Source organism: Panulirus ornatus, chromosome 4 (genome assembly GCF_036320965.1).
Source record: "Panulirus ornatus isolate Po-2019 chromosome 4, ASM3632096v1, whole genome shotgun sequence".
In the NCBI taxonomy this organism is placed as follows: Eukaryota; Metazoa; Arthropoda; class Malacostraca; order Decapoda; family Palinuridae; genus Panulirus; species Panulirus ornatus.
The window spans coordinates 81,289,012-81,313,380 of NC_092227.1; the positions used below are offsets into that span (position 1 = coordinate 81,289,012).

The 24,369-nt window shown below is 44.0% G+C and overlaps 1 protein-coding gene and 1 long non-coding RNA gene across 2 annotated transcripts in view; one reads left to right on the forward strand and one right to left on the reverse strand.

The window, feature by feature from the left end:
• The window catches only part of LOC139745855 (uncharacterized), a 486,509-nt gene that overhangs the window by 314,354 nt on the left and 147,786 nt on the right, over positions 1–24,369 (reverse strand). The window contains 1 exon segment of the mRNA XM_071656482.1: positions 1–247. This exon segment is cut by the window's left edge and continues 45 nt beyond it. Coding sequence (XP_071512583.1) covers positions 1–247 — 247 coding nt within the window.
• Positions 1–24,369, forward strand: part of LOC139745859 (uncharacterized) — a 221,208-nt gene that overhangs the window by 15,989 nt on the left and 180,850 nt on the right. The window lies entirely within an intron of this gene.

Consider the following 24,369-nt stretch of genomic DNA (forward strand, 5'->3'; position numbering starts at 1 on the left):
TTCTCCCACAAATCCTTCGTCTCCAGATAACAGGTGACGCCCCGAAGGTCCTCGCAATTGCAGGACCCCTCCAGCCGCGCCCTCTTGGAGTCGCGGCTGTCGGAGGAGGAGGAGGTAGTGCTCTTGGGGCTGGTGGCGTCGTCGGGGTCATCCTTGGCAGCGTCTGAGGAGGAGGTGACCTCCGGGGGCTCTTGATCCTCGTCAGGCAAGGACAGAGGGCGTGGCGAGGGCGACCGGGACAGCTTCCCTACAAAGACGAGAGAAAATGTATCGTTAAGATGAATAATGTTCGCTGGGCAGATGGGGGGAGTACGGTAGGAAAAGGAGAGAGAAACAAGTAGGAGTCTTAAGGAGAAATTCATCTTGAGGAAAACTATAAGGTGGAAACGCGTGTGAAGAATGTTATTCTCGACTCCTTTTTTTGCGTGACATGAATTCATTGTTATTCGACTTCATGCGACAGTTCATCGCACTTCCTCAAAAGTCCTGCATTACGGAAGAAATTTTCGACCTTTTCCCTCCCTTCTTCCCTCACTCTCCCTTCTCCCCAAAGGAAATCAAATCCTCTTATTTGGAGAGACGAAAGAAAGTCGTCCATGATGGGCCTCGCAAGAAAATGGGGGAAACCTTACCTCCAATGCTATGATTGCTATAACATGTTTTAGTCTTTGTGGTGTGGGCACAGGAGAACTAGTCCTCTCTAGCGTGAAGATATAAGATGAATTAATGTATCGGTAATTCATGCGACGAGAAATTGTTGTATTTCGATAACGAGAGCGAGAGTAGTTCTATGATAAGCGATAAGGGAGCCGTAACGAGATTTTGATGGCTGTTCTGGTAGACAATTGTGGTTTAGCGTTGTTCTATCCCATGTGCGGGGAAGGTGGCTCACAGCTTACCCAGCTGTTCATCCTTCCTCCGACTGCGGTAAAAGCACTATATGTGCGACAGGCTTACACAGCCGATAGCCTGTAACCCAGATGTGGTGTTCATGTCTGGGGACGGGATCCTTACCGACAGCCTGGGGTGCCTACGAAGCCTTGCCACTTTATCCACATTCTGCCATAATCATGCCACTAAAACCACCACTATTACTACTACTACTACCACTAAAAGTGTAAAATATAATAAATTTCTCTTTTCTCCAGAATTCTGTCCTAATAATACCTGCTTTATATACACCCTGTTGTTGCGAAATTCGTATGCCGATTTATTTAGAACTAACAAATTTATTTTTTTTTTCCACTTCTTGTAGAATGTCTCCACAGCATATATCAGTGAAGGAAGTACCCCAGACGGTGGTACAGTCCCCCTCGATGCTGTGGTATGGGAGGGTGTGGTGAGTTTGGCTTGCGTGGATCCCAGTGACACCACACTTCCCCCTTATTTACGTGGACGATCATTACGTTTTTTTCTTTTTCAAGCGTGATTTCACATATCTCATGCGTATCATTTACATAATTTCTTTTTTTCTAATATATTAAAGGTATTTCTAGAGTGTATATATATATATATATATATATATATATATATATATATATATATATATATATATCTATGATATTCACATGATATAAAGAATATAAGAACAATTATGTTTTACTGTAAAATTGTTTACTATAGTTTCTGCGTAAATCTTCTCGTAATGATGTGGCTACATACGCTGCGACATTGTATATGGGCGAGTGCAATGCGTAGTTCAGGTCGAGTGTAATGCGTAGTTCGTTTATTTCTGTGTGGTGTTAAGGTCACTAATGACATCTTTGGGTTACATTCTGGAATCGGGCATCCACTAGGGATTCGGAATGCCAAAGACACGATTGTGTGTGAGCTAAGAGCAGTCCAGTCCCTTCCGTCGCTCCTCACGTCTCTGTGATTATCTATACTGACACTGTTGTATATCCTGACCACCACCTCCATGGGTTCTATATTGAGTCATATATCTTGATCGCCACCTCCCTGGGTTCTATACTGAGTCATATATCCTGATCGCCACCTCCCTGGGTTCTATACTGAGTCATATATCTTGACCGCTACCTCCCTGGGTTCTATACTGAGTCATATATCCTGACCGCCACCTCCCTGGGTTCTATCCTGAGTCGTATCTCCTGACAGCCACCTCCTTGGGTTCTATACTGAGTCGTATATCCTGACAGCCACCTCCTTGGGTTCTATACTGAGTCATATATCCTGACCGCCACCTCCCTGGGTTCTATACTGGGTCGTATATCCTGACCGCCACCTCCCTGGGTTCTATACTGGGTCGTATATCCTGACCGCCACCTCCCTGGGTTCTATACTGAGTCATATATCCTGACAGCCACCTCATGCCGATCGACCAGTATACTTCACAAGCGCTACATGGAGCAACAAATGGTTGAGAACTGTTGGTTGATCACAATCCCAGATCTGACTAAGACTCGATTGGGTAGCTATGCACCATATATAATTCGTCTGACCAAACTGTTATCGACTGGTTAATTCACTCTTTATCTCTCGCTTACGTGGCAGTCTAACTCTTCGTAGAAGAGACACATCGTTGAAGATGGATTGAAATAGACTTTGCTTCAGCTTTCCTGGCTGAGTTATCGTTCCTACTGCAACTCTCTCTCTCTCTCTCTCTCTCTCTCTCTCTCTCTCTCTCTCTCTCTCTCTCTCTCTCTCTCTCTCTCTCTCTCTCTCTCGCCCCTCACTTAGTTTTACCACCTGACGCCTTTCATATTACCTCCTAATGTTTCCTTTGCTTCTTTTTGTCAACCCACTCTATATCACTTTGATCCTTGCACACCCTATCTATGCTGTCTTCTAAAGCCAGCACATATAAACTCGTTAAGCGATTTAGTATATATATATATATATATATATATATATATATATATATATATATATATATGGCGATGGGAATGAATAAAGGCAGGCAGTGTGAATTGTGTGCATGGGTATATATGTATGTGTCTGTGTGTGTATATATATGTGTACATTGAGATGTATGGGTGTGTATGTTTGCGTGTGTGGACGGGTGTGTATATACATGTGTATGGGGGTGGGTTGGGCCATTTCTTTCTTCTGTTTCCTTGCGCTACCTCGCAAATGCGGGAGACAGCGACGAAGCAAGAATATATATATATATATATATATATATATATATATATATATATATATATATATATATATATATATATATATAAAGATATCAAATTGCAAATAGGGATCTTATCATACACTCTATTTTACATATCCATTGCTTATATAGACCAAGACTGGCTAACATCCTTCTCCTCCGCCTTCTTCAATCCTCGCTGCTTATAAATGCGTCCAATTTCATCGTGCATTTTTAGCGGAATATGGAAGTGAAGCTTTTATATCATTTTCATCACTTATCATTACCATTATCATTATTACTATTATTATTATTATCATTATTATTATTATTATTATTATTCACAGTTATGATTTATAACCTCGTCTAAGACCCTCTCTGTTCGGGCAATTCTCACTCAATACAGTGACGCCCACCCACTCCAGCAAAGGCGGAGCCCCTGAGCCAAACGCTGTTGGATTACCTCAAGGGCGGCTCAAGATAGTGCCAGTCACTGCCCGCTGGAAGCAGTGCTTTTGTTGCCGAGTTCATTAATCTGCCTCGTGTCGCGTTTGTCAGTCGGAGGCGAGACCCCGTGACGCTTCAAGTTGCCGCCCTAAGAACCCGTGGCAGCTCCCGGACATGTGTCCATCACTGTTGACAGTTTGCGCGTACGTCAACGCTCGTGAGTCAGACGAGCGCTGGCTAGAATCTTTTTCTTGCTGCGGTGCTTGACCCTGCACTGAGGAGGGTCGGGGGGCGGTGGGGCGAAGAAAGAATGACTTAAGAGGATCGGCGTGTCAGAATGGGAGGGAGGGATGGAGGGAGGATGAAGAGATCGGGGAGAAAATGGAGGTTAAGGAGGCTTTGGGGTATCGGGGCTTCATTTTCTTTCCTTTTTCAAGGGAGGATGAGGGGGCGTGCGTGGGGGTAAAATGATGTGGACTTGTATGGTATACGGGAACCGACGTGCTGTCGGTGGGATGATCCAGGGAATAATGCAGTGATCAGAGTGTTTCATAGGAATAATAGATTATGCCTGACAGATGCAGAAGGGATTTGTGCAGATGAGACAGTCGTTTGTCTGATCCCAAAACTTAAACTCCTAAAGACCGAGAAGCATTTGAATATATGAAAAAAAATTCATTTGTTATAATAATTGCTTTTGTCTTTAGTATCATTTCGTTATCATTTTTATGATCATCATAATTACTCTTATCATTTGTATGATCGTCATAATTACCCTAATCATTTTCATGATTGCACTGGTTATACTATCATTATCGCCGAAATGATCTTTTTTCATCATGATGAATATACTATCTCGTATCATCATGACAGGTATGAAAAGAAAATTATAATACCACAATAGTTTACGTGCAGAGCGTAGCGTACCTCGATCGTCGTAAATCGTACCGACATTATCATTTCTTGTTCTTTTTAGATTTACGATCGTCAGACGAACGCATCCCGCGTCATGTGTCAGCGAGGTAATGCAGGCGACGATTCCAGCCATCACGACTGACACACCCCAAGTGTAAAGCTGGTGATGGTTGGACGACGACCCTGATCTCTGCTACTGAGTTGATGATGATGATGATCCTTGAGGTTCTGGCCGACGTGGCACGTCTTGGTGTATATCTCGGTGGCTTTCGAGACTCCTTGAGAGAGAGTGTGCGACGGCCCCCCACTTGCCTCCTCCTCCTTCTCCTCCTCCTCCTCCCAGAGTAGAACGGCACTGAGTATGTATGTGGTGGTCATGATCGGTGGGTACGATGGCCTTGGCTTCTGGATCTTTTGCGTCGAAGACGAGGCCGCCGTTCATGTCCAAGGGTCGTACCGTTGGTCTCGAAGTTTCGTATCGCCTCGCTCAAGGGTCGTACCGTCGTTCTCAAAAGATTTGTAACCCCTTTGCTCAAGGGTCGCACCATCATGCTCAAAGGTTTCGTACCGCCTCGCTCAAGGGTCATGCCATTGTCCTTAAGGTTCGTACATCCTTGCTAAAGGTTCGTACCGCCTTGTTCAAGGTTCGTATCATCACATTCAAGGCTCGTATCGCCTTGCTCAAGGTTTGCACCGCCTTGCTCAAGGTTCGTACCATCGTGCTCTAGGTTCGTACCATCGTGCTCATGGTTCGTATCGCCTTCTTCGGGGCATTAAGATATTCTGGAAGCATCATGAGGCAGGGTGAGCTGTTTCTTAGCTCCTCGCTATTTTTTTTCGTTTATTGTCTTATGGCTGGTACGTGTTTCTTCACAACTCATGGGATAATGAGGGATTGATTGGGTACGAGTTGATGTGTGATCTATCTAAAGTTTGTAAAGTTTTATATGAACTTGGATGACTTATTCTTTCTCCATTATCGTAGTGTATATATTTTCCACCTCTAGTTTTAATCCACTTTTCGCTATAACTTGATATTTTCTACATTTCTAGAGCTATCAACTCTACCCCTGGCCCTAGTTTCACCCTCTAATCCGGACATTAGTCTATACCCCTGGCCTTAGCCTCTGCCCCTGGCATCAGTCTCTACCCTAGACTTCAATCCCTACCTTCCTGGCCTCAACCTCTGCCCTCCCCTGGCCTTAACCTTCTACCCCCTAACCTTAACCTCTCCCCCTTGCCTTCGCCCTTTACCTCCTACTTCACATCCTTCCCTGAGGCTCAGACTTGGGCCCTATCACTCCACCATCTCTGGTCTTCAACATCAAGCCTTCTCGAGACCCACCCACCCACCCTTACCACACCTTTAGTTTCACCCTACAGTCCTCTCCCTTTCCCCAGCGCCCTGTCTTTCCCTGGCGTCTGTCTTCTCCCTATCCTCTCCCCTCTCATTCCCCACCCCTGGCCCCAGCAAGAGCATAATGGCCGAGTATCATATGCTTCAGGGGGTGATTTCTCGCTATGCGTTATTACACTGGTGTAATCGTTTCTGGGTTTTGAGGACCTGTCGCTCAAATTAAACACCAGTTTTACACCTGGAACCTATGTTTAGAGCATTGATTCCCCTGCCAGGGTAAAGGACAGGTGTCCAGAGAGCCACTTTCCCATTGATTAATGGGAGGGGGAAAAAAAAAGAGAGCTCTTAACTGCCGGCTAAGTTTGCATGCACCGTCAGCCACGCTGGGATTGGTCGAAAGTACAGCTCACGGCCGCTCGGTGATTGGCTCCAGGCTGGCCCGTAAGAGGGGTGTGGGATCCCGTGGAGGGGAGGGATGGAACTGCCAAAGCCACCGCGACAGAAAGGGACACGTTCTTTCTTTTCTTTTCATACACGTCCCTTGATGATATACTACGACTAAACACCCGGTATCAACTTTCGACTGTTTTTCACTGCTTGGGGAACGTTGGCAAGGCTCGTGTACCTGAGGCGCCCACCTTCGGTCCGGCTCGAGTGTGCAGAGGAGGACTTGAAGGCAATATCAAGGAAGGTCTTCTTACTCCGAAGGAGACCGTTCATTTCCCCGCTGTTGATTGTAGCGCAGCTTTGAAGCTGCAGGGGCACAGTAAAAGGAACTGTGGGACTTAATAATACTATCTATTGTAAAGAATTTGGGATCGGTTCTACAGGGAGGAGTTGTTAATGGTATAATAGACGTGGAAGTTTCACAAGAACCAAATGCTTCAGAACGGTAACGTGAAATTCGTTTTGTGGAGAATTCTTAACTGAATATAACCGAAGAATTGAGGAGAATGTCACCGGGGCACTTAGACACCCATCTTGTGAGATTCTCGAGTCTTTAGATGTGTATTTCGACTACCTCCTGAGAGGTCCTCTCTGACTCTCGCAAGAAGGAAGGGAAACGTATAGCGCACAGTGAGGGTTTACACTGCAGCGTTGCATGGAAGTGTGAGAAGTTAGCGTCTGCTTCAGTAAGTGTGTGAAGTTCTTGATCATGCCGTTGGTGTCAACTTTGATATGTTGTCGGTGTCGGCTTCAGCAAGTGTCTGAAGCTCTTTACTATGCTGTTGGTGTCGGCTTCAGCAAGTGTCTGAAGTTCTCTACTATTCTGTTGGCGTCTGCTTCAGCAAGTGTGTAAAGTTCTTGATCGTTCTGTTGGTGTCGGCTTCAGCAAGTGCGTGAAGTTCTTGATCATGCCGTTGGTGTCAAGTTCAGCAAGTGTCTGAAGTTCTTTACTATGCTGTCGGTGTTCACCAAGTGTCTTTCTGAAGTCCTTCGCTGTGCCGTTGGTGTAGACTTCAGCAAGTGTATGAAGTTTTTTTTACTACGCTCTGAGTTTGCTTCAGCTAAGTATTTGAAGTTCTTTGTTGTCGGTGTCGGGTTAAGCAAGTGTCCGACCCTCTTTACTATGCTGTTGGTGTCTGCTCCAGACAAAAGTCTTTGATCAAGAGGAAGCGACTGTGTTTACCTCTGTGAACGTCACTGCGTGAGCGACAAGACGAGACAAGATGAGGTCCACTGGAGACATCAGATTATCTCTCGACCAATCGACCGCGAGAGAAGACATCATCTGCCTTGAAGTGAATGAAGGTCATGTAGAATATGATCATGACTCGTTTCCATAATCATGATATTGTCACGTTTCCATTGCACTTTAATAAGCCTAGTAAAACCCCGTTGTTATAGGATGTATTCGAAGAAATACTAAAGGAACGTCACGTTCGAAATAAACTTTTTTTTGCCACTCGCGGCGGTTACCCGTAATTCATTTCCGAATCGCACTTCTCGATATCCACAAATTATGTTTATACAACTTCGATGTCGCCGCCAATATTGTATCGCCAGTTGATTGTGCTTTGAAGATGTTACGGAACTCACCTGCTTGAGGTCATATGTAGTGAAAATTCACCTTTGGCGAGGGTGTATTACTGGGAGTCCAATCTCGGCAGAGACCACCTCACTGCTAAGGGAATCCATCATTTCCCTGCCACTGGCAGTAACGCAGCCACAGGAAAGGAGTCCCGGAATAACTCTTTTAAAGCCCTTTTCCAGAAAGGGGTCTTGGGACAGATATGAAAATAGATTAACGAAAAGGGGATCCATGTGTAAACCCCAGGACCTTTTCAAGGAAGGGGTCCTAGTGCGAATAAGAACAGATAGATATAAACTGGAAATAATTTAGTTGGCTTCTTACGTCACCATAATAGTATGGGGGGGCTGGCAGGATCAGGTATATTCCTATTTAGCTTTTCTGAATATCTAAGTCCCCCCCCCCCCTTGGCTCTGAAGGTTCATGGTTAACATTTTCTCTTCCTGGAAGTGCGTTTTAGCCCGGGGTGCATTTGAGGAATATTCGATCGTAAACACCGAATCGAAAGGCTTTGTTTAGTTACGATGCTGTTTCTTTATTGCCATTAGATAAGGTGCCATATCCGTTAGGTTACGGATATAATGATGTCTTGGATATTTTTCTTTGCCTCTTGCGTGCTTAAAGAATTCTTCCGGGGTTTTTATATCATTGGGAAACTCTTCATATTTCCTTTACGCATTTCTTTTACGCAATTTTCAAGCGTATATTTTTTTCTAGTCGCCTGCCATATCTTTCTCTTTTCTCAGTGGGAACATTGTCTCTGATAGAAGTATTTTACGTGTGAAATTACATTAAATGTTTTCAGCTGTTTTTACTTATAAAAGCCCAATCCAGTTGATATCGCCAGTGTCCTGGCACATTTCACTGCGATTTGCTAATGTAAAGTTAAGTAACTGTTGTTGTCTGTGAGCTCGAAGTGTTAAGTAAGTAGGTTTTCAAAGACTTATTCAGATTAGCTGATTAGATTTTTGTGGATATCGCAGTCTAACACGTTATCTCTCGTTTGGGTACAGAATGATTTCAAAAGAAATCATCTCCACTCTAATCGTCGTTATCTGATGAAAGAAAAAATAAATCCCATTTGATGTGTTTTGTTAAACGAAAATCTCGTACGTTTATTGCATCGTTTATCATTAGGATTAATTTCTATGCTTAAGGAAGAACTGTTTTCATGTTTATCTTAGTCTGTATACTATATAGTGAATTCATTTTGGATGTCTTGTTTATAAGATTAATGTAACGTGGAGTTATACGATTTGACATCAGTATTCCATACCCTAGTTAGGATCACATTCCCTATCTACGCAGTATTACATACCCTAGTTACGTAGGATTACATACCCTATCTACGGAGGATTACATATCCTAGTTACGTAGGATTACATACCCTATCTACGCAGTATTACATACCCTAGTTACGTAGGATTACATACCCTATCTACGCAGTATTACATACCCTAGTTACGTAGGATTACATACCCTATCTACGCAGTATTACATACCCTAGTTACGTAGGATTACATACCCTTGTTACGTCGGATTACATACCCTATCTACGCAGTATTCCATACCCTAGTTAGGCAGGATTACATACCCTATCTACGCAGTATTACATACCCTAGTTACGCAGGATTACATACCCTATCTACGCAGTATTACATACCCTAGTTACGCAGGATTACATACCTTATCTACGCAGTATTACATACCATAGTTACACCGAGACTTTCTTTTACACAGTGTACAAATCCTCCACCTTACATGCGTAATCCATTCTTACTGAAGAATCTTTATCTTAGTTATGCTAAATATGCTAATAAGTGATCATTTACATCGTTAATCTCGATTTTTTGTTAGTTATGATAACGGGTTTTTCTGACATGGCAGAGGATATTATTTCGACTATCCTTAAAGGCAAAACTTTTGGTTTTCGTGTGAATATGTTTAAGATTTTTACTCTGAAAGGGAATATATTCTGATCTCGTTGGTCAGGTCACCCAAAGGCATATTGGCTGACATGACACGGTCGTTGATCGCCTTGAACATCTTCTGATGGCGTAACAACCAGATGACCTGCTGGATTAATGAGACCTGTTCCTACCATAGTCTTCGTGACCACTAGGGTGGCCGAGATGATGAAAACGTCTGTCGTATTGCTAGTCCGCTGATGTGTGCTGCTGATTGGTTCTCTTGCTCTTTAGATGAGCGGCCCTTTGGCTCTTTGGTAAGATGGCTTTGGCCTTTATGAAAACCTTACCCCTTAGGGGTTAGGTTGAAGGCCACGACATGACCAAGGGTCGAACAGGTCGTGTTCATGGGTCGTACCATCGTGCTTGAAGGGTCGTACCATCGTGCTCGAGTGGGTTGATCCATAGGATCTTGACGAACGCAAAGCCACAATCGTCTTCATTACTAACACGACCTCTAGTTAAGTTACGTTGCTTGGCATAGGCTATGTAGTTATCCCATATAGATATTTTCACTCGCCAATTCTATTCAAAAACTAGAAACTGTTCCTTTAATGGTCATATAATATCATAGGGTATCCCTGGATGCCATTAGTTTCAATGACATCCCACAAACACACACACACGCACCTCCCTTTTCAGAAGGCCCTAATAGTCTCTGTTAGTGGCGAGCTCACAGAAGCTTGCACAATCCCCGACGAGATGAAATCGTTGCAGTAGAGCCACCAGCACTCTGCTCTGTTGCTTTCAATTGCCCGATGCTAAAACTTGTGTGTGTGTGTGTTGGGGGAGGAGGGGGATTCGGCTAGTGCCTGGACCAGGAGGTTCCAGAGGTAAAGGAAAAGGACGTTCAGGTAGATTGTATAAAGTCTACCAGAAGGACTTCTTGGTTTGATACTCTGCTAGGAGGACTTGGATTTGTGAGTGTACTTCAAGGACTTCCTGGTTTAGGAATCCACTTGGATTTCTGGTTTAATAATCTACCGGAAGGACTTCCTGTTTTTAATCTACCAAAAGACTTTCTGGTTTATGAATCTACTTGAAGGACTTGTTGGTTTATGAATCTACTTGAAGGACTTGTTAGTTTATGAATCTACTTGAAGGGCTTCCTGGTTTATTGGTCTACCAGAAGGACTTCCTGGTTTATGAATCTACCAGAAGGACTTCGTTTTGATAATCTACCAAAAGAACTTCCTTCTCTTGATTTTCAGATCCAAAATACTATACTCTCACTCCAGTACCCTTCGTATGGACTGGGATGTTGAAAGAATAAGATTAAGAACAAGATTTTGACATACAGAACATGCCTAGAATACTACGAACTTCTGTCAGTCTATCTTGATAGATCAGACTAAAAGATGATACGCTAAATGTACTCGGAAGTTGAGGAAGTTTTGTACAAGTTAGTTTAGAATAGATATATTTCCAGATAGCTCACCGTCATAGCATTGCTATACCTTGTGCTCAGCTTCAAGAATATTATTTAAGTCCCAAGCACAGTAGTTTAGCTGTACATTTATGGCAACCTCCATCCTCTGTTTGAAATTTCCATTATTATTTCTCCATCTGCTGAATTTCCCTACCCTGTCTCTAACGGTTAGATTTGCCTTCTGATCTTTGTCGATTTAAACTTAGTCCATCGACTTGATTTTTCTTTACTACGTGTTTATCAAGATTAATTTCCTCCGAAGTCTGATCTTCGTATTAATTTCCCTTTAGCTTCCCCTTGGCATTTATTTCTCTTAAACTCTAATCGATGATCTTTTCTTATTTCTTATTAGTTTCTGATTTCATTTCAGCCATAACCTTACGTGCCTTCTAGCCAGTGGCTACAACTTTATGTGTATATGAAATGTTATCATAAGTGTCCTAGGATACTTTCTTTAGCGATCTATCGACTCCTATAGCTTTAAGACTGCGCTACAGTCAGCAGCGGGGACAGAGTGGACTCCTTCGAAGACAAAGGCTCTTTGATGCTGAAATTTTTCGCTCGTGATGTTACCTTAAGAGAGTGGAGTCCGGTGGTCATATGTATATATATTTATATATGATTTACCTTAAGTCATTTGCATTTAAGTATATTGCTATACCCTTAGATCAAAGAATTACATGTAATAGAGTATGTGTGTGTGTGTGTGTGTAAGTTTATGCGTGGTTCTGGTTTGTGACCACCAGACTAGTTTGGTGATGCACTCTCTCCGTTGATTGGCTTGTTGAACAATTCCCCATCGCTGATGTACCACCGACGCTGATTGGCTGGGGCAGTAGCTTCCTTTTTTTCTTTATCACGGCCATTGATTGGTCGACGAAGGGTAACCGAGGAGCCGCTTTCGAGCGGTCATTGGTCAGTGTTGGTGATATTATGTAGATACGCAAGGACCCGATCTCTCTCTCTCTCTCTCTCTCTCTCTCTCTCTCTCTCTCTCTCTCTCTCTCTCTCTCTCTCTCTCTCTCTCTCCACCGTTTGCCCCGTCCCCTCCCAAAGGACTCCAGGCATTGACTATGCTCTTGAGCATACTAGCACGACCCTTGGGTATGATGGGTATAAAGGTACGACCCTTTGGGTATGATGGTTAAGACGGTACGACCCTTAGGTATGATGGTTATGACGGTACGACCCTCACGGAACTAGGTTGGAATCTAGGTAATCATATTCAAAGGGGTCGTACAATCGTTGTCTGGGATCGTAAGGTCGTGCTCAAACTATAAGCATGTCGTCCTCAAGGGTCTTACCTTCGTACTCAAGGGTCGTACCTTCGTACTCCAGGGTCGTACCGTCATGCACAAGGGTCGAACCCTCTTGCTCAAGACGTGCACATCTGCATCAAAAACGCTTTCCACACAATCATATATATATATATATATATATATATATATATATATATATATATATATATATATATGTATATATATATATATATCGTTTCCCAACCTTGAAGCATAATACATTAACTTCAGAAGTATCATTAACTAATACATATGTCCCCGAGCGAGTGATATGCAACGCGGGTTTCTTATGTGTCAATTCCAAATGGTAACCATATAATCAAGCAGAGATCATTTGATTATACATATCTTAATCACATTACTTTCTCATAATATTGTCATCTAAAAGTACTCGCTACAAGACTCATAACACTGCTGTGTATAATTCGACACAATCATAATATATATATATATATATATATATATATATATATATATATATATATATATATATATATATATATATATATATATATATAATGCGCAGTTGCCCACATTAACAAGGTAGCACCAGGACCAGACGAAGAAATGGGCTCATTCGCTCACATCCATTCTCCATCCCTCATGTACAATGCACAGAGACCACAAACCCACAGACCAAGCCCCACTGACGTTTCTGGTCGTGAAAGATCAAAATTGATTATTGATAAGCGAGAGTGTTATTCACCGCAGACGAACACTCGATCATCATATTGATGATAACGAAGCTGAAACAAAGGGAAGATGGAGATGTTTGACCGGGTGTCCTCAAGAGTGACCAGAATCCTGCCATTCAGATATGTTTAAGCTGTCTTTACTTGGAGTAAACAGAGTTCTCTGTCCTGCAGGCGTTTAATCTCTCAAGTCCTTAGAATAATCCAGAGTTTTTCCACTCGGGTGTTTGACCTATCATTTCCCTAGAGTAATTCGGGTCCTGGCATTCCAGATGTTTGACATATCAGGTCTTAGAATGAGGCGAGTCCTGCCATGCAGGTGTTTGACCTGTCATTCCCTACAGTGACCATGACCTCCCTCTCTCGAAAACCGATCAGTATCGCCGCCCTCGTCGCTCGTCCGTGAGCAATGACACTCTTGGACCAAGAAAGCATAGGGGACGATCAGAGCGAAGAACGATGAGAGAGCGCACACGACGGTATACGACCCTTCAGAGCACGACTCTTGGGTTATGATAGCCTGGCCTTGGTAAACCAGACACTTTTAAAGAGTCATGTCAGACTTCATGTCATCACTCCCGAGGATCGAATCCTCCATGCCCAGGAGGTCCTTAAAGGCCTGAATTCTTAAAAGGCCTGAATGACAGAAACATGAAATAAGGAGGAGACTAAAAATCTCTGAAATTACACAGATCCCCACCCTCCAATAATATAGATGCCATAGATCGAGAGATCGAGTTCAGTAACCCAAGATCCAATTGTGGTGAGAGGTAACTTGCAGTTTGCCACGAAGGGGTAGGACTATTGACGACTACCTCGACTAAGGCAACGTCCTCATTGGTATGAGAAGTGGGCTTGGTCGAAACCTTTCGCTCCTCCCTTGAGGACAGGCCGACCTCGCTATGTTCCCCCCCCCCCCCCCCCAACAGGGTCCTCCCTAGAATATAGCTCCAGGTGGCTAAAAGGATCCAGTTCCTTTTTTTTTTGTCTTTCTTGCCACCTTCCTCCCCTTTCTCCCTTCGCCCCTCTCTTCATTGCTTTCAACACCATCTTTTGTTTCTTTCTCAACCCTCTTGATTCTTAAGCAGTCTACTAGAACGGAACCATCTGCATACAACAACCCCAACTGAAGTATAAAAGTTCATAGCCTTTTAGGACCGAACCTTATTCGGTGTTTTCAAGTTAGAGGCATCTCTAAACTGGACGCTGATTGGATGAAAATTCCGCACGAGTCGTTTGATTAGGTTGTTCCATTACTCGAGTCAAAATGTCGTCTAGTTTGAAAATATGGTTATCACGAAAACTGTCCAGCACAATATGCAGTGAGAGAAATCCAGCATTATACGCCGGCCGGACACCGAAAATTTTGAACAACTCGTGAACTGAATCGATTGGTTCGAACATGAAGCGAATGGCAATTTATATTTTTAGAAAAGAGTCGAGTATCACTTTGAACAAGGCATATATTAAGTCATTCAGTATATATTTACTGTACCGTAACGTTATCTTCCTATTGTAATATTTTCAGAAATGACTTAAATTCACCTATCATCATCTCGGGTCGCGAACCATCGCAAGCCAATAAATAATAGTCCCCCGTGTGATTGCCTTGAAAATAAATATAAAGGTGAATCTATGTTGTGATAGCAAGCCTCGATTTGAACCCCAGGAGTCATCATAGATATCTCTTAAGATAGAAGCAGAGATAACTAGCGAACGTGAAATGCCCCAATATAAACACCACCTAGCCCCCCATGACTTGATATCGCCATAGACCATCCACCGCGTTTGTCGATAGACATTTGAATGATCTTACAATTCCAAAGTAAGAACTTAGGCCTCGTCAAACTGCTTGTGATTAAGGGCATGTCAGAAGACGAAACAATGCCCAATAACTCTTCGCAGATGTTACTGGACGCCCTTCGGCTCTTGTGTTAGGACTAGAATCTTATGCATATTCTTAACCACAGTGTGTAATGGTTCATCCAGTGTCATTAAGGCTGAAGTGATTATGTTTAGATGACCATGATTTGTGCCGTATTGTCTTGGCACACTATGCTACTTGCACGTAATATGATGCACGACTTGAACACGTAGGTAAGGCTTTCTTTGATCTATCGTCGCTCTTATTTTTCAATTTGCAGATAGAGAAGTCGGTGACATTTTTCAATTACCCGCTCACTGATGCGTAGGAGCGATGGATCTTAGTTTTACGAAGGCTGGAAATTGATACTAGGACGATGATACGTCATTTCTAGTCTATGGTATAAAAGATGGTGATGTGAAGCCGAACGACACCTCGTCATTCGGGGTCCCGGCGGTTCACAAAGGGTTTCGTTCATTGGTTTACATTAGCTTGTCGGGGTATGAACCCGCTTCGAATCGGTTAGCAAGGCTGTACTTCTAGTGTAGTGGATTGATTCGCCAGAGGATGAACCCGCTTCGAATCTGTTCGCAAGGCTCGTCAGGGTAAGAATCCACTTCGAAGAGGAAATCTCTGTACCTATCACGCTGTCCACGCACCTTGCAAAATCCTCAAGGAATCAAATATAGACATGTTCATCACATCTTAAAAAAAAAGAAAGATAAAAAAAATACAGGTTTTGAAATGTTTATTCTTTATGCGTAGGATTTTCAGAAAAACAATGTCCTCCGCTTTATGAACTCCAGTATATATATATATATATATATATATATATATATATATATATATATATATATATATATATATATATATATATATCAAATATAGACATGTTCATCACATCTTACATAAGTATTTTTATGTAAGTAGGAGAGATGGCCAGAGAGCGTTATTGGATTACGTGTTAATTGACAGGCGTGGGAAAGAGAGACTTTTGGATGTTAATGTGCTGAGAGGTGCAACTGGAGGGATGTCTGATCATTATCTTGTGGAGGCTAAGGTGAAGATTAGTATGGGCTTTCAGAAAAGAGGAGTGAATGTTGGGGAGAAGAAGGTGGTGAGAGTAAGTGAGCTTGGGAAGGAGACCTGTGTGGGGAAGTACCAGGAGAGACTGTGTACAGAATGGAAAAAGGTGAGAACAATGGAAGTAAGGGGAGTGGGGGAGGAATGGGATGTATTTAGGGAATCAGTGATGGATTGCGCAAAAGATGCTTGTGGCATGAGAAGAGTGGGAGGTGGGCTGTTTAGAAAGGGTAGTGAGTGGTGGGATGAAGAAGTAAGAGTATTAGTGAAAGAGAAGAGAGAGGCATTTGGACGATTTTTGCAGGGAAAAAATGCAATTGAGTGGGAGAAGTATAAAAGAAAGAGACAGGAGGTCAAGAGAAAGGTGCAAGAGGTGAAAAAAAGGGCAAATGAGAGTTGGGGTGAGAGACTATCAGTAAATTTTAGGGAGAATAAAAAGATGTTCTGGAAGGAGGTAAATAGGGTGCGTAAGACAAGGGAGCAAATGGGAACTTCAGTGAAGGGCGTAAATGGGGAGGTGATAACAAGTAGTGGTGATGTGAGAAGGAGATGGAATGAGTATTTTGAAGGTTTGTTGAATGTGTCTGATGACAGAGTGGCAGATATAGGGTGTTTTGGTCGAGGTGGTGTGCAAAGTGAGAGGGTTAGGGAAAATGATTTGGTAAACAGAGAAGAGGTAGTAAAAGCTTTGCGGAAGATGAAAGCCGGCAAGGCAGCAGGTTTGGATGGTATTGCAGTGGAATTTATTAAAAAAGGGGGTGACTGTATTGTTGACTGGTTGGTAAGGTTATTTAATGTATGTATGACTCATGGTGAGGTGCCTGAGGATTGGCGGAATGCGTGCATAGTGCCATTGTACAAAGGCAAAGGGGATAAGAGTGAGTGCTCAAATTACAGAGGTATAAGTTTGTTGAGTATTCCTGGCAAATTATATGGGAGGGTATTGATTGAGAGGGTGAAGGCATGTACAGAGCATCAGATTGGGGAAGAGCAGTGCGGTTTCAGAAGTGGTAGAGGATGTGTGGATCAGGTGTTTGCTTTGAAGAATGTATGTGAGAAATACTTAGAAAAGCAAATGGATTTGTATGTAGCATTTATGGATCTGGAGAAGGCATATGATAGAGTTGATAGAGATGCTCTGTGGAAGGTATTAAGAATATATGGTGTGGGAGGCAAGTTGTTAGAAGCAGTGAAAAGTTTTTATCGAGGATGTAAGGCATGTGTACGTGTAGGAAGAGAGGAAAGTGATTGGTTCTCAGTGAATGTAGGTTTGCGGCAGGGGTGTGTGATGTCTCCTTGGTTGTTTAATTTGTTTATGGATGGGGTTGTTAGGGAGGTAAATGCAAGAGTTTTGGAAAGAGGGGCAAGTATGAAGTCTGTTGGGGATGAGAGAGCTTGGGAAGTGAGTCAGTTGTTGTTCGCTGATGATACAGCGCTGGTGGCTGATTCATGTGAGAAACTGCAGAAGCTGGTGACTGAGTTTGGTAAAGTGTGTGGAAGAAGAAAGTTAAGAGTAAATGTGAATAAGAGCAAGGTTATTAGGTACAGTAGGGTTGAGGGTCAAGTCAATTGGGAGGTGAGTTTGAATGGAGAAAAACTGGAGGAAGTGAAGTGTTTTAGATATCTGGGAGTGGATCTGTCAGCGGATGGAACCATGGAAGCGGAAGTGGATCATAGGGTGGGGGAGGGGGCGAAAATTTTGGGAGCCTTGAAAAATGTGTGGAAGTCGAGAACATTATCTCGGAAAGCAAAAATGGGTATGTTTGAAGGAATAGTGGTTCCAACAATGTTGTATGGTTGCGAGGCGTGGGCTATGGATAGAGTTGTGCGCAGGAGGATGGATGTGCTGGAAATGAGATGTTTGAGGACAATGTGTGGTGTGAGGTGGTTTGATCGAGTAAGTAACGTAAGGGTAAGAGAGATGTGTGGAAATAAAAAGAGCGTGGTTGAGAGAGCAGAAGAGGGTGTTTTGAAATGGTTTGGGCACATGGAGAGAATGAGTGAGGAAAGATTGACCAAGAGGATATATGTGTCGGAGGTGGAGGGAACGAGGAGAAGAGGGAGACCAAATTGGAGGTGGAAAGATGGAGTGAAAAAGATTTTGTGTGATCGGGGCCTGAACATGCAGGAGGGTGAAAGGAGGGCAAGGAATAGAGTGAATTGGAGCGATGTGGTATACAGGGGTTGACGTGCTGTCAGTGGATTGAATCAAGGCATGTGAAGCGTCTGGGGTAAACCATGGAAAGCTGTGTAGGTATGTATATTTGCGTGTGTGGACGTGTGTATGTACATGTGTATGGGGGGGGGGGGGGTTGGGCCATTTCTTTCGTCTGTTTCCTTGCGCTACCTCGCAAACGCGGGAGACAGCGACAAAGTATAAAAAAAAAAAAAAAAAAAAATATATATATATATATATATATATATATATATATATATATATATATATATATATATATATATGCACATGCGTCTGGGGTAAACCATGGAAAGCTGTGTAGGTATGTATATTTTGCGTGTGTGGACGTATGTATATACATGTGTATGGGGGTGGGTTGGGCCATTTCTTTCGTCTGTTTCCTTGCGCTACCTCGCAAACGCGGGAGACAGCGACAAAGCAAAAAAAAGGAAAAAAAAAAATATATATGCACATGAAATTTGGTGTACTATGGATCATTATGATAGTTTTTCGACTATTTTATATGCTCACTGTATTCTTACCGTATTGATGGAACCTCGAGCTCACTAGTGTAACCTTAATGTAACCTTTGTATACATATATATATATATGATGTGATGTTTGCTACCAAAGAGGTTTTGAACTTGACCTTTCTCCAGTGCGACCTTTCTAGCGATACAGGGTTCACCAGCAACGAGGTTTGACCTTTCCCTCGATACGAGATTTACGAAGAAGACTTGACCTTTGTATGATATGATTTTCTCGAGAAATTCTGTCCTTTGGGGTTAAAATAAAAAAAATGGTCATTTATGAAATAGAGGTTTTGAACGTTGGTTAGGTGTCAGTCCCACGCGCTTGTGAAGAACAACATCGAGAAGGGGTTTGAACAGAGCCTAAATAGAACATGTAGAACAAACCCATACTCGAGAGACTGGTGGCGAACAAGGGAAACCTCGTTTGATTGTATGTCGTCAAAAGGGAAGAATTACGAGGCCATTGAGAACAAGGAAAAGTAAATAAGCACAGGAGAGCAGGTCCCATACTGAATATCTTTGCAGAAACAACAAAAAAAAGAAGAAATAGGACTTTAGAACAGAAAGAACAATAATACGAGGACAGGAAGAACAAGAAGAACACGAGGAGAACAGGAAGAACAAGAGGTGCATCCTAAAATACCAAGAAAATTTTCACAACAAAAAATAAAGAAATTTTGTGTAAAGATCATAAGTGAAATATGAATAATGAATAGCCATCGAGAACACGAGACTAGAGGGGAAAATCTCGAATGGATGGGAATAATCATTAGGATTTCTTCTTTTAATCTCGCGATAATAGTAATAATCATTAGGAAATCTATCATCCCACACTGGTATTAATAATCATTAGGAAATCTATCATCCCACACTGATAGGAATAATCAGTAGGAAATCTATCATCCCACACTGTTATTAATAATCATTAGGAAATCTATCATCCCACACTGATAGGAATAATCATTAGGAAATCTATCATCCCACACTGATTGGAGTAATCATTAGGAAATCTATCATCCCACACTGATTGGAGTAATCATTAGGAAATCTATCATCCCACACTGATTGGAATAATCATTAGGAATTCTTTTAATATCATCCAGACGAGATGAAGCATTAGGAAACCGACTGACCATCTCGTATCTTTCCTACCAGCTCCAAACCTCTGACCCAGATGTGAGTGGCAAGTGATTATAATGTTGTTGCTCTTACCGTCAAAACCTTTCGTCTTATCTTTTCCACTATCTCTAAACGGCCTCGAAAGGACCCAATGGTCTGTTGCTGTTTGAATTCCTTTGTATATCTTAATTTCCCTCTCCTTTATCTCTCATTATTTCTCTATGTATTTCTATCCCTTTGTTATATGTCTGTGAGTAGAGCCTTTGACACTGGAAAAAAAGAAAATGTGAAGTGTGTTCAACTGCACCAGCCCGACTAGAATAAAAGTTCACGAAACATTTACTTTTTTTTATAAATGTTTACATGTATATATGTATGAATACATATATTATTTTTTACGGTGTCGTTCGAAGCCAGACGATGGCTTGGTTAACCTGCAGAAGTAGTTATCGATCGGTGTTATGTGCGTCTTGGTTTTGGTCTGATTTACGATGCTGTATCATGTGTCGCCATTTTCCTGTCGAGTTGGTGCTTTGTGTGGCCGTGTGTCCGGCCAACACGTTTTGTGTGTGTGTGTGTGTGTGTGTGTGTGTGTGGTCACTATTTGTGTGCTGCTGGGAGAGAGATTTACACTTGTGTTGCTCCCGTCTCATAACCTCGTACATATGTACCATGTCTTTATTCCTATTTATGTATACACACACACACACACACACACACACACACACACACACACGCCAGCCCCGAGGGAAGGATGAACACCTGGGTTGTGCGTCGAACGACTGCCACGCCCAGGACTCGAACCCATGCCGGCCTGACCCCATGCTGGCCCATGCTGGATCGTGGTCAGGAACGCTAATCACTACAGAACGAAGATCTATATGTGTGTGTGTGTGTGTGTGTGTGTGTGTGTGTGATGTTCAGAAATGTTTTAGTTTGTGTACACGTGTGATAAACTTGTGTGTGTGTGTGTGTGTGTGTGTGTGTGTGTGTGTGTGTGTGTGTGTGTGTGTCCTTTCCACTGATTGTCCCGTTTACCATTATGCAGAATAATGGTCCACCTCTCTCCTCCGATAACTGTTCGCCAACATAAAACATTCACCGCTCGCCAACATAAAACATTCGCCAACATAAAACATTCGCCGCACGCCAGCATAAACCATTCACCGCTCGCCAACATAAAACATTCGCCGCTCGCCAACATAAACCATTCACCGCTCGCCAACATAAAACATTCGCCGCTCGCCAACATAAACCATTCACCGTTCGCCAACATAAGCCATTCACAATAGCTTACTAACATAAAACATTCGGCTCTCGCCAAGAGTCACGCACTCGCCAAGATGCAAACTAGTGGTTGGCTGTTCACTAATTACCGTTCTCCGCTCGCCAGTATGTAAACTGATGACCACAAGTGTCTCGGTATCCAGTGATCAGTAGCCAGTAAAGAGACTTCGGCATAGATGTTGGAATTCGTTCTATAATGAATATTGTTCTCCAGTTTGTTCCCGTGTGTCGCTCGTACAGCTACAGCAGCTCCTTCTGCGGGAGGTCGCCGCTCGTACAGCTGCTGCAGCTCCTTCTGCGGGAGGTCGCCGCTTGTACAGCTCCAACAGCTCCTGCGGGAGGTCGCCGCTCGTACAGCTACCACAGCTTCTCCTGCGGGAGGTCGCCGCTCGTACAGCTACCGCAGCTCCTTCTGCAGGAGGTCGCCGCTCGTACAGCTACCGCAGCTCCTTCTGCGGGAGGTCGCCGCTCGTACAGCTACCGCAGCTCCTTCTGCAGGAGGTCGCCGCTCGTACAGCAACTACAGCTCCTTCTGCGGGAGGTCGCCACTCGTTCAGGTACAGCTCCTCCTGCTGGAGGTGAAGTATCTCGTAGGAACATACTCCTGGCTGTGAACTCGGTCGTCGTATTACCCTTGAGACGAGCAAGTTGCCAGCGATTGTCTAGGCAAATCCGGCGATAGATATATTGGTTGCCGTAGAAGATCGCTATCGCAAATCCGGCGATAGATGATATTGGTTGCCGAAGATGGAAGGAAGAAGATCGCTATCGCTGGCGTCCTTAGCATCTCCATTTAAGCATCTGTTTATCCACAGTGATTTAATCGTGGCTCGTTCGTTCAAGCTTGGGACATGTACGAGAACCAGACGTAGAGAACTTGCCTGCTGTAGTTATACAGCAAACGCCTATAAACAGGGCTCAGGTTGCTTCGTTTGACTCCATTATGCTATACTTATGTGGCTCCTTTTTTTGTATATAATCTTTACCAACAGCGCTGAATAGCCTTAGAAGCTCCAGTGTATGGCTTACAAGCCTAAGTTTTATAACCCAGTCCTTTTTGTATAAGAACTTGAAACTCTTGCTTGCCTTAGTTGCTCAGTAACGCTCATAAACAGTTGTCAAGTTACTCCTTTTGTCTCTATAGAATATCCCAAAGATGATGAGCGAACCCTCACCATGGGGTCTCGCTCAAGCGAGCCATGAACAATAATTCATTTGCATATTTGGTGAATAATTTCCTTGTTGTGAAGGATTATGGCCTAGAACAAGCGTTCCTGATCCTCATGGGGCCAGAGCCAGGTGTTGCTGTAGCGGATCCTTGCTTTGGAAGTGCCCAACGTGCGTGTATCATGTGCAGAAAAAGTAATCGGTAGAAAAAAAAATCGAAATCGGAAACGACCACTTGTGTCGCGTGATCATATCCTTGGATCAGAGCAGGTGGTGGGCATGTGGGGTCTTGAGAGCCTCTGAACGACTCCACTCTCCACCCGCTCAGCCTCGGCCCAGCAGCGTTAGCGTCGGTCATCATACCTGGTAAACACTCGGAAGTCGGGACGGTGAGGTGCAGCTGTGAACGGGGGAGGACCGTCGCTGCTGCTGCTGGGGCGAAATGCCTGGCACATTTTGAGGGAGGTTGATGTCAAGTTTAATCCTTTCCTTTCCTCCCTCCCCTCACTCCCTCCCTCTGACCACGATGGCAGGTACGATTCTGAGCAAGATGGCACGACCCTATGAGCACGATGGTGCGACCCTATGAGCACGATGGCACGACCCCCTGAGCACGATGGTACGACCCCCTGAACACGATAGCAATACCCTTAAACACGACGGGACGACTCATGACCGCGACAGAACGACCCTAAGAATAGAGTTTCACGATCCTTGACCCCGACAGCTCGATCCATAAGCATGCTGACCTGACCCTATGACCTGACCTTTTCAAGGATGAAGTCAAATAGCCAGGTGTGCAACACGGACTTCGTCTGATAATCATACGTAAGATAGAGTGTCCTCCTGGTTCCCATGTGTGGATTACTCTAAAGGACGTATGTTGTATACCTTTGACTATATGGGAAGCGGAATGGCGTCAGCCGTGTATCATAGATGCCTCCGTGTCAACCCACTCAAAGCTTCACTACGAGTCGCACTTCCCCCTTACACACAGTAACGTCCCCGTGTGATCTGACGCAGTAAGCGAAAGAGCGGCGGCAGTAGTTTATGGGCAGTAGCTGCAGGCGAGACACGGCAGTGGTATGGGTAGGAGGAGGAGAAGCGGCAGCGGCAGTTCGCGTGCAGCAGTAGTGTGGACAGCAGCAGCGTCGGGGAAGCAGCAGTACCACCATCAGTGTCCGGGCAGGAGGAGGGGAGGAAGAGCAGCAGCAATGTGTGGATAACAGCAATAATGGGGAGGCAGCAGCAGAAGAGGCGGTGGCGGCAGGAACAGCAGCAGGAGAGGCGGCGGCGGCGGCAGGAACAGCAGCAGGAGAGGCGGTGGCGGCAGGAACAGCAGCAGGAGAGGCGGTGGCGGCGGCAGGAGGAGGAGGAGGAGCAGTAGTATCGAGGCGGGAGGAACAGCGTCAGCAGGAGCGCCACACCCACGGACTGAGGGACACCTGCCCTCCTAACTCACACTATAATCATTGCCGACGTAACATTAAATTCAATTACAGGGGACGGAGGCGCGAGCTGTCCGACAATTTATTAATTTATTTTTGCAAGGTGAGGAAGTGGCAGCCAGGCATTCATCAGGCCCTGAAAAATAATTGATGGATAATTGATGGTTCTGAGCTTCGGTGTAATTGATAGCTCTCTCTCTCTCTCTCTCTCTCTCTCTCTCTCTCTCTCTCTCTCTCTCTCTCCCTTCGGTGAGAGGGAGAGGAGGAGGAGGACGAGGATCATGACATCAGGCCGAAGGGAACTACTGCCAGGGGAGGGTGTCGGGTTTCGCGAAGGCGGCCCTCTGTCATAAGGCAGACACGTGGGAGAGGCCTTGGCTTGCGCTGCATCGCCTCGTCCCCACTCGTTGTTAATGGATGACCCGCTCGGCTACGATCTCGGCGTCTCGGGTGTA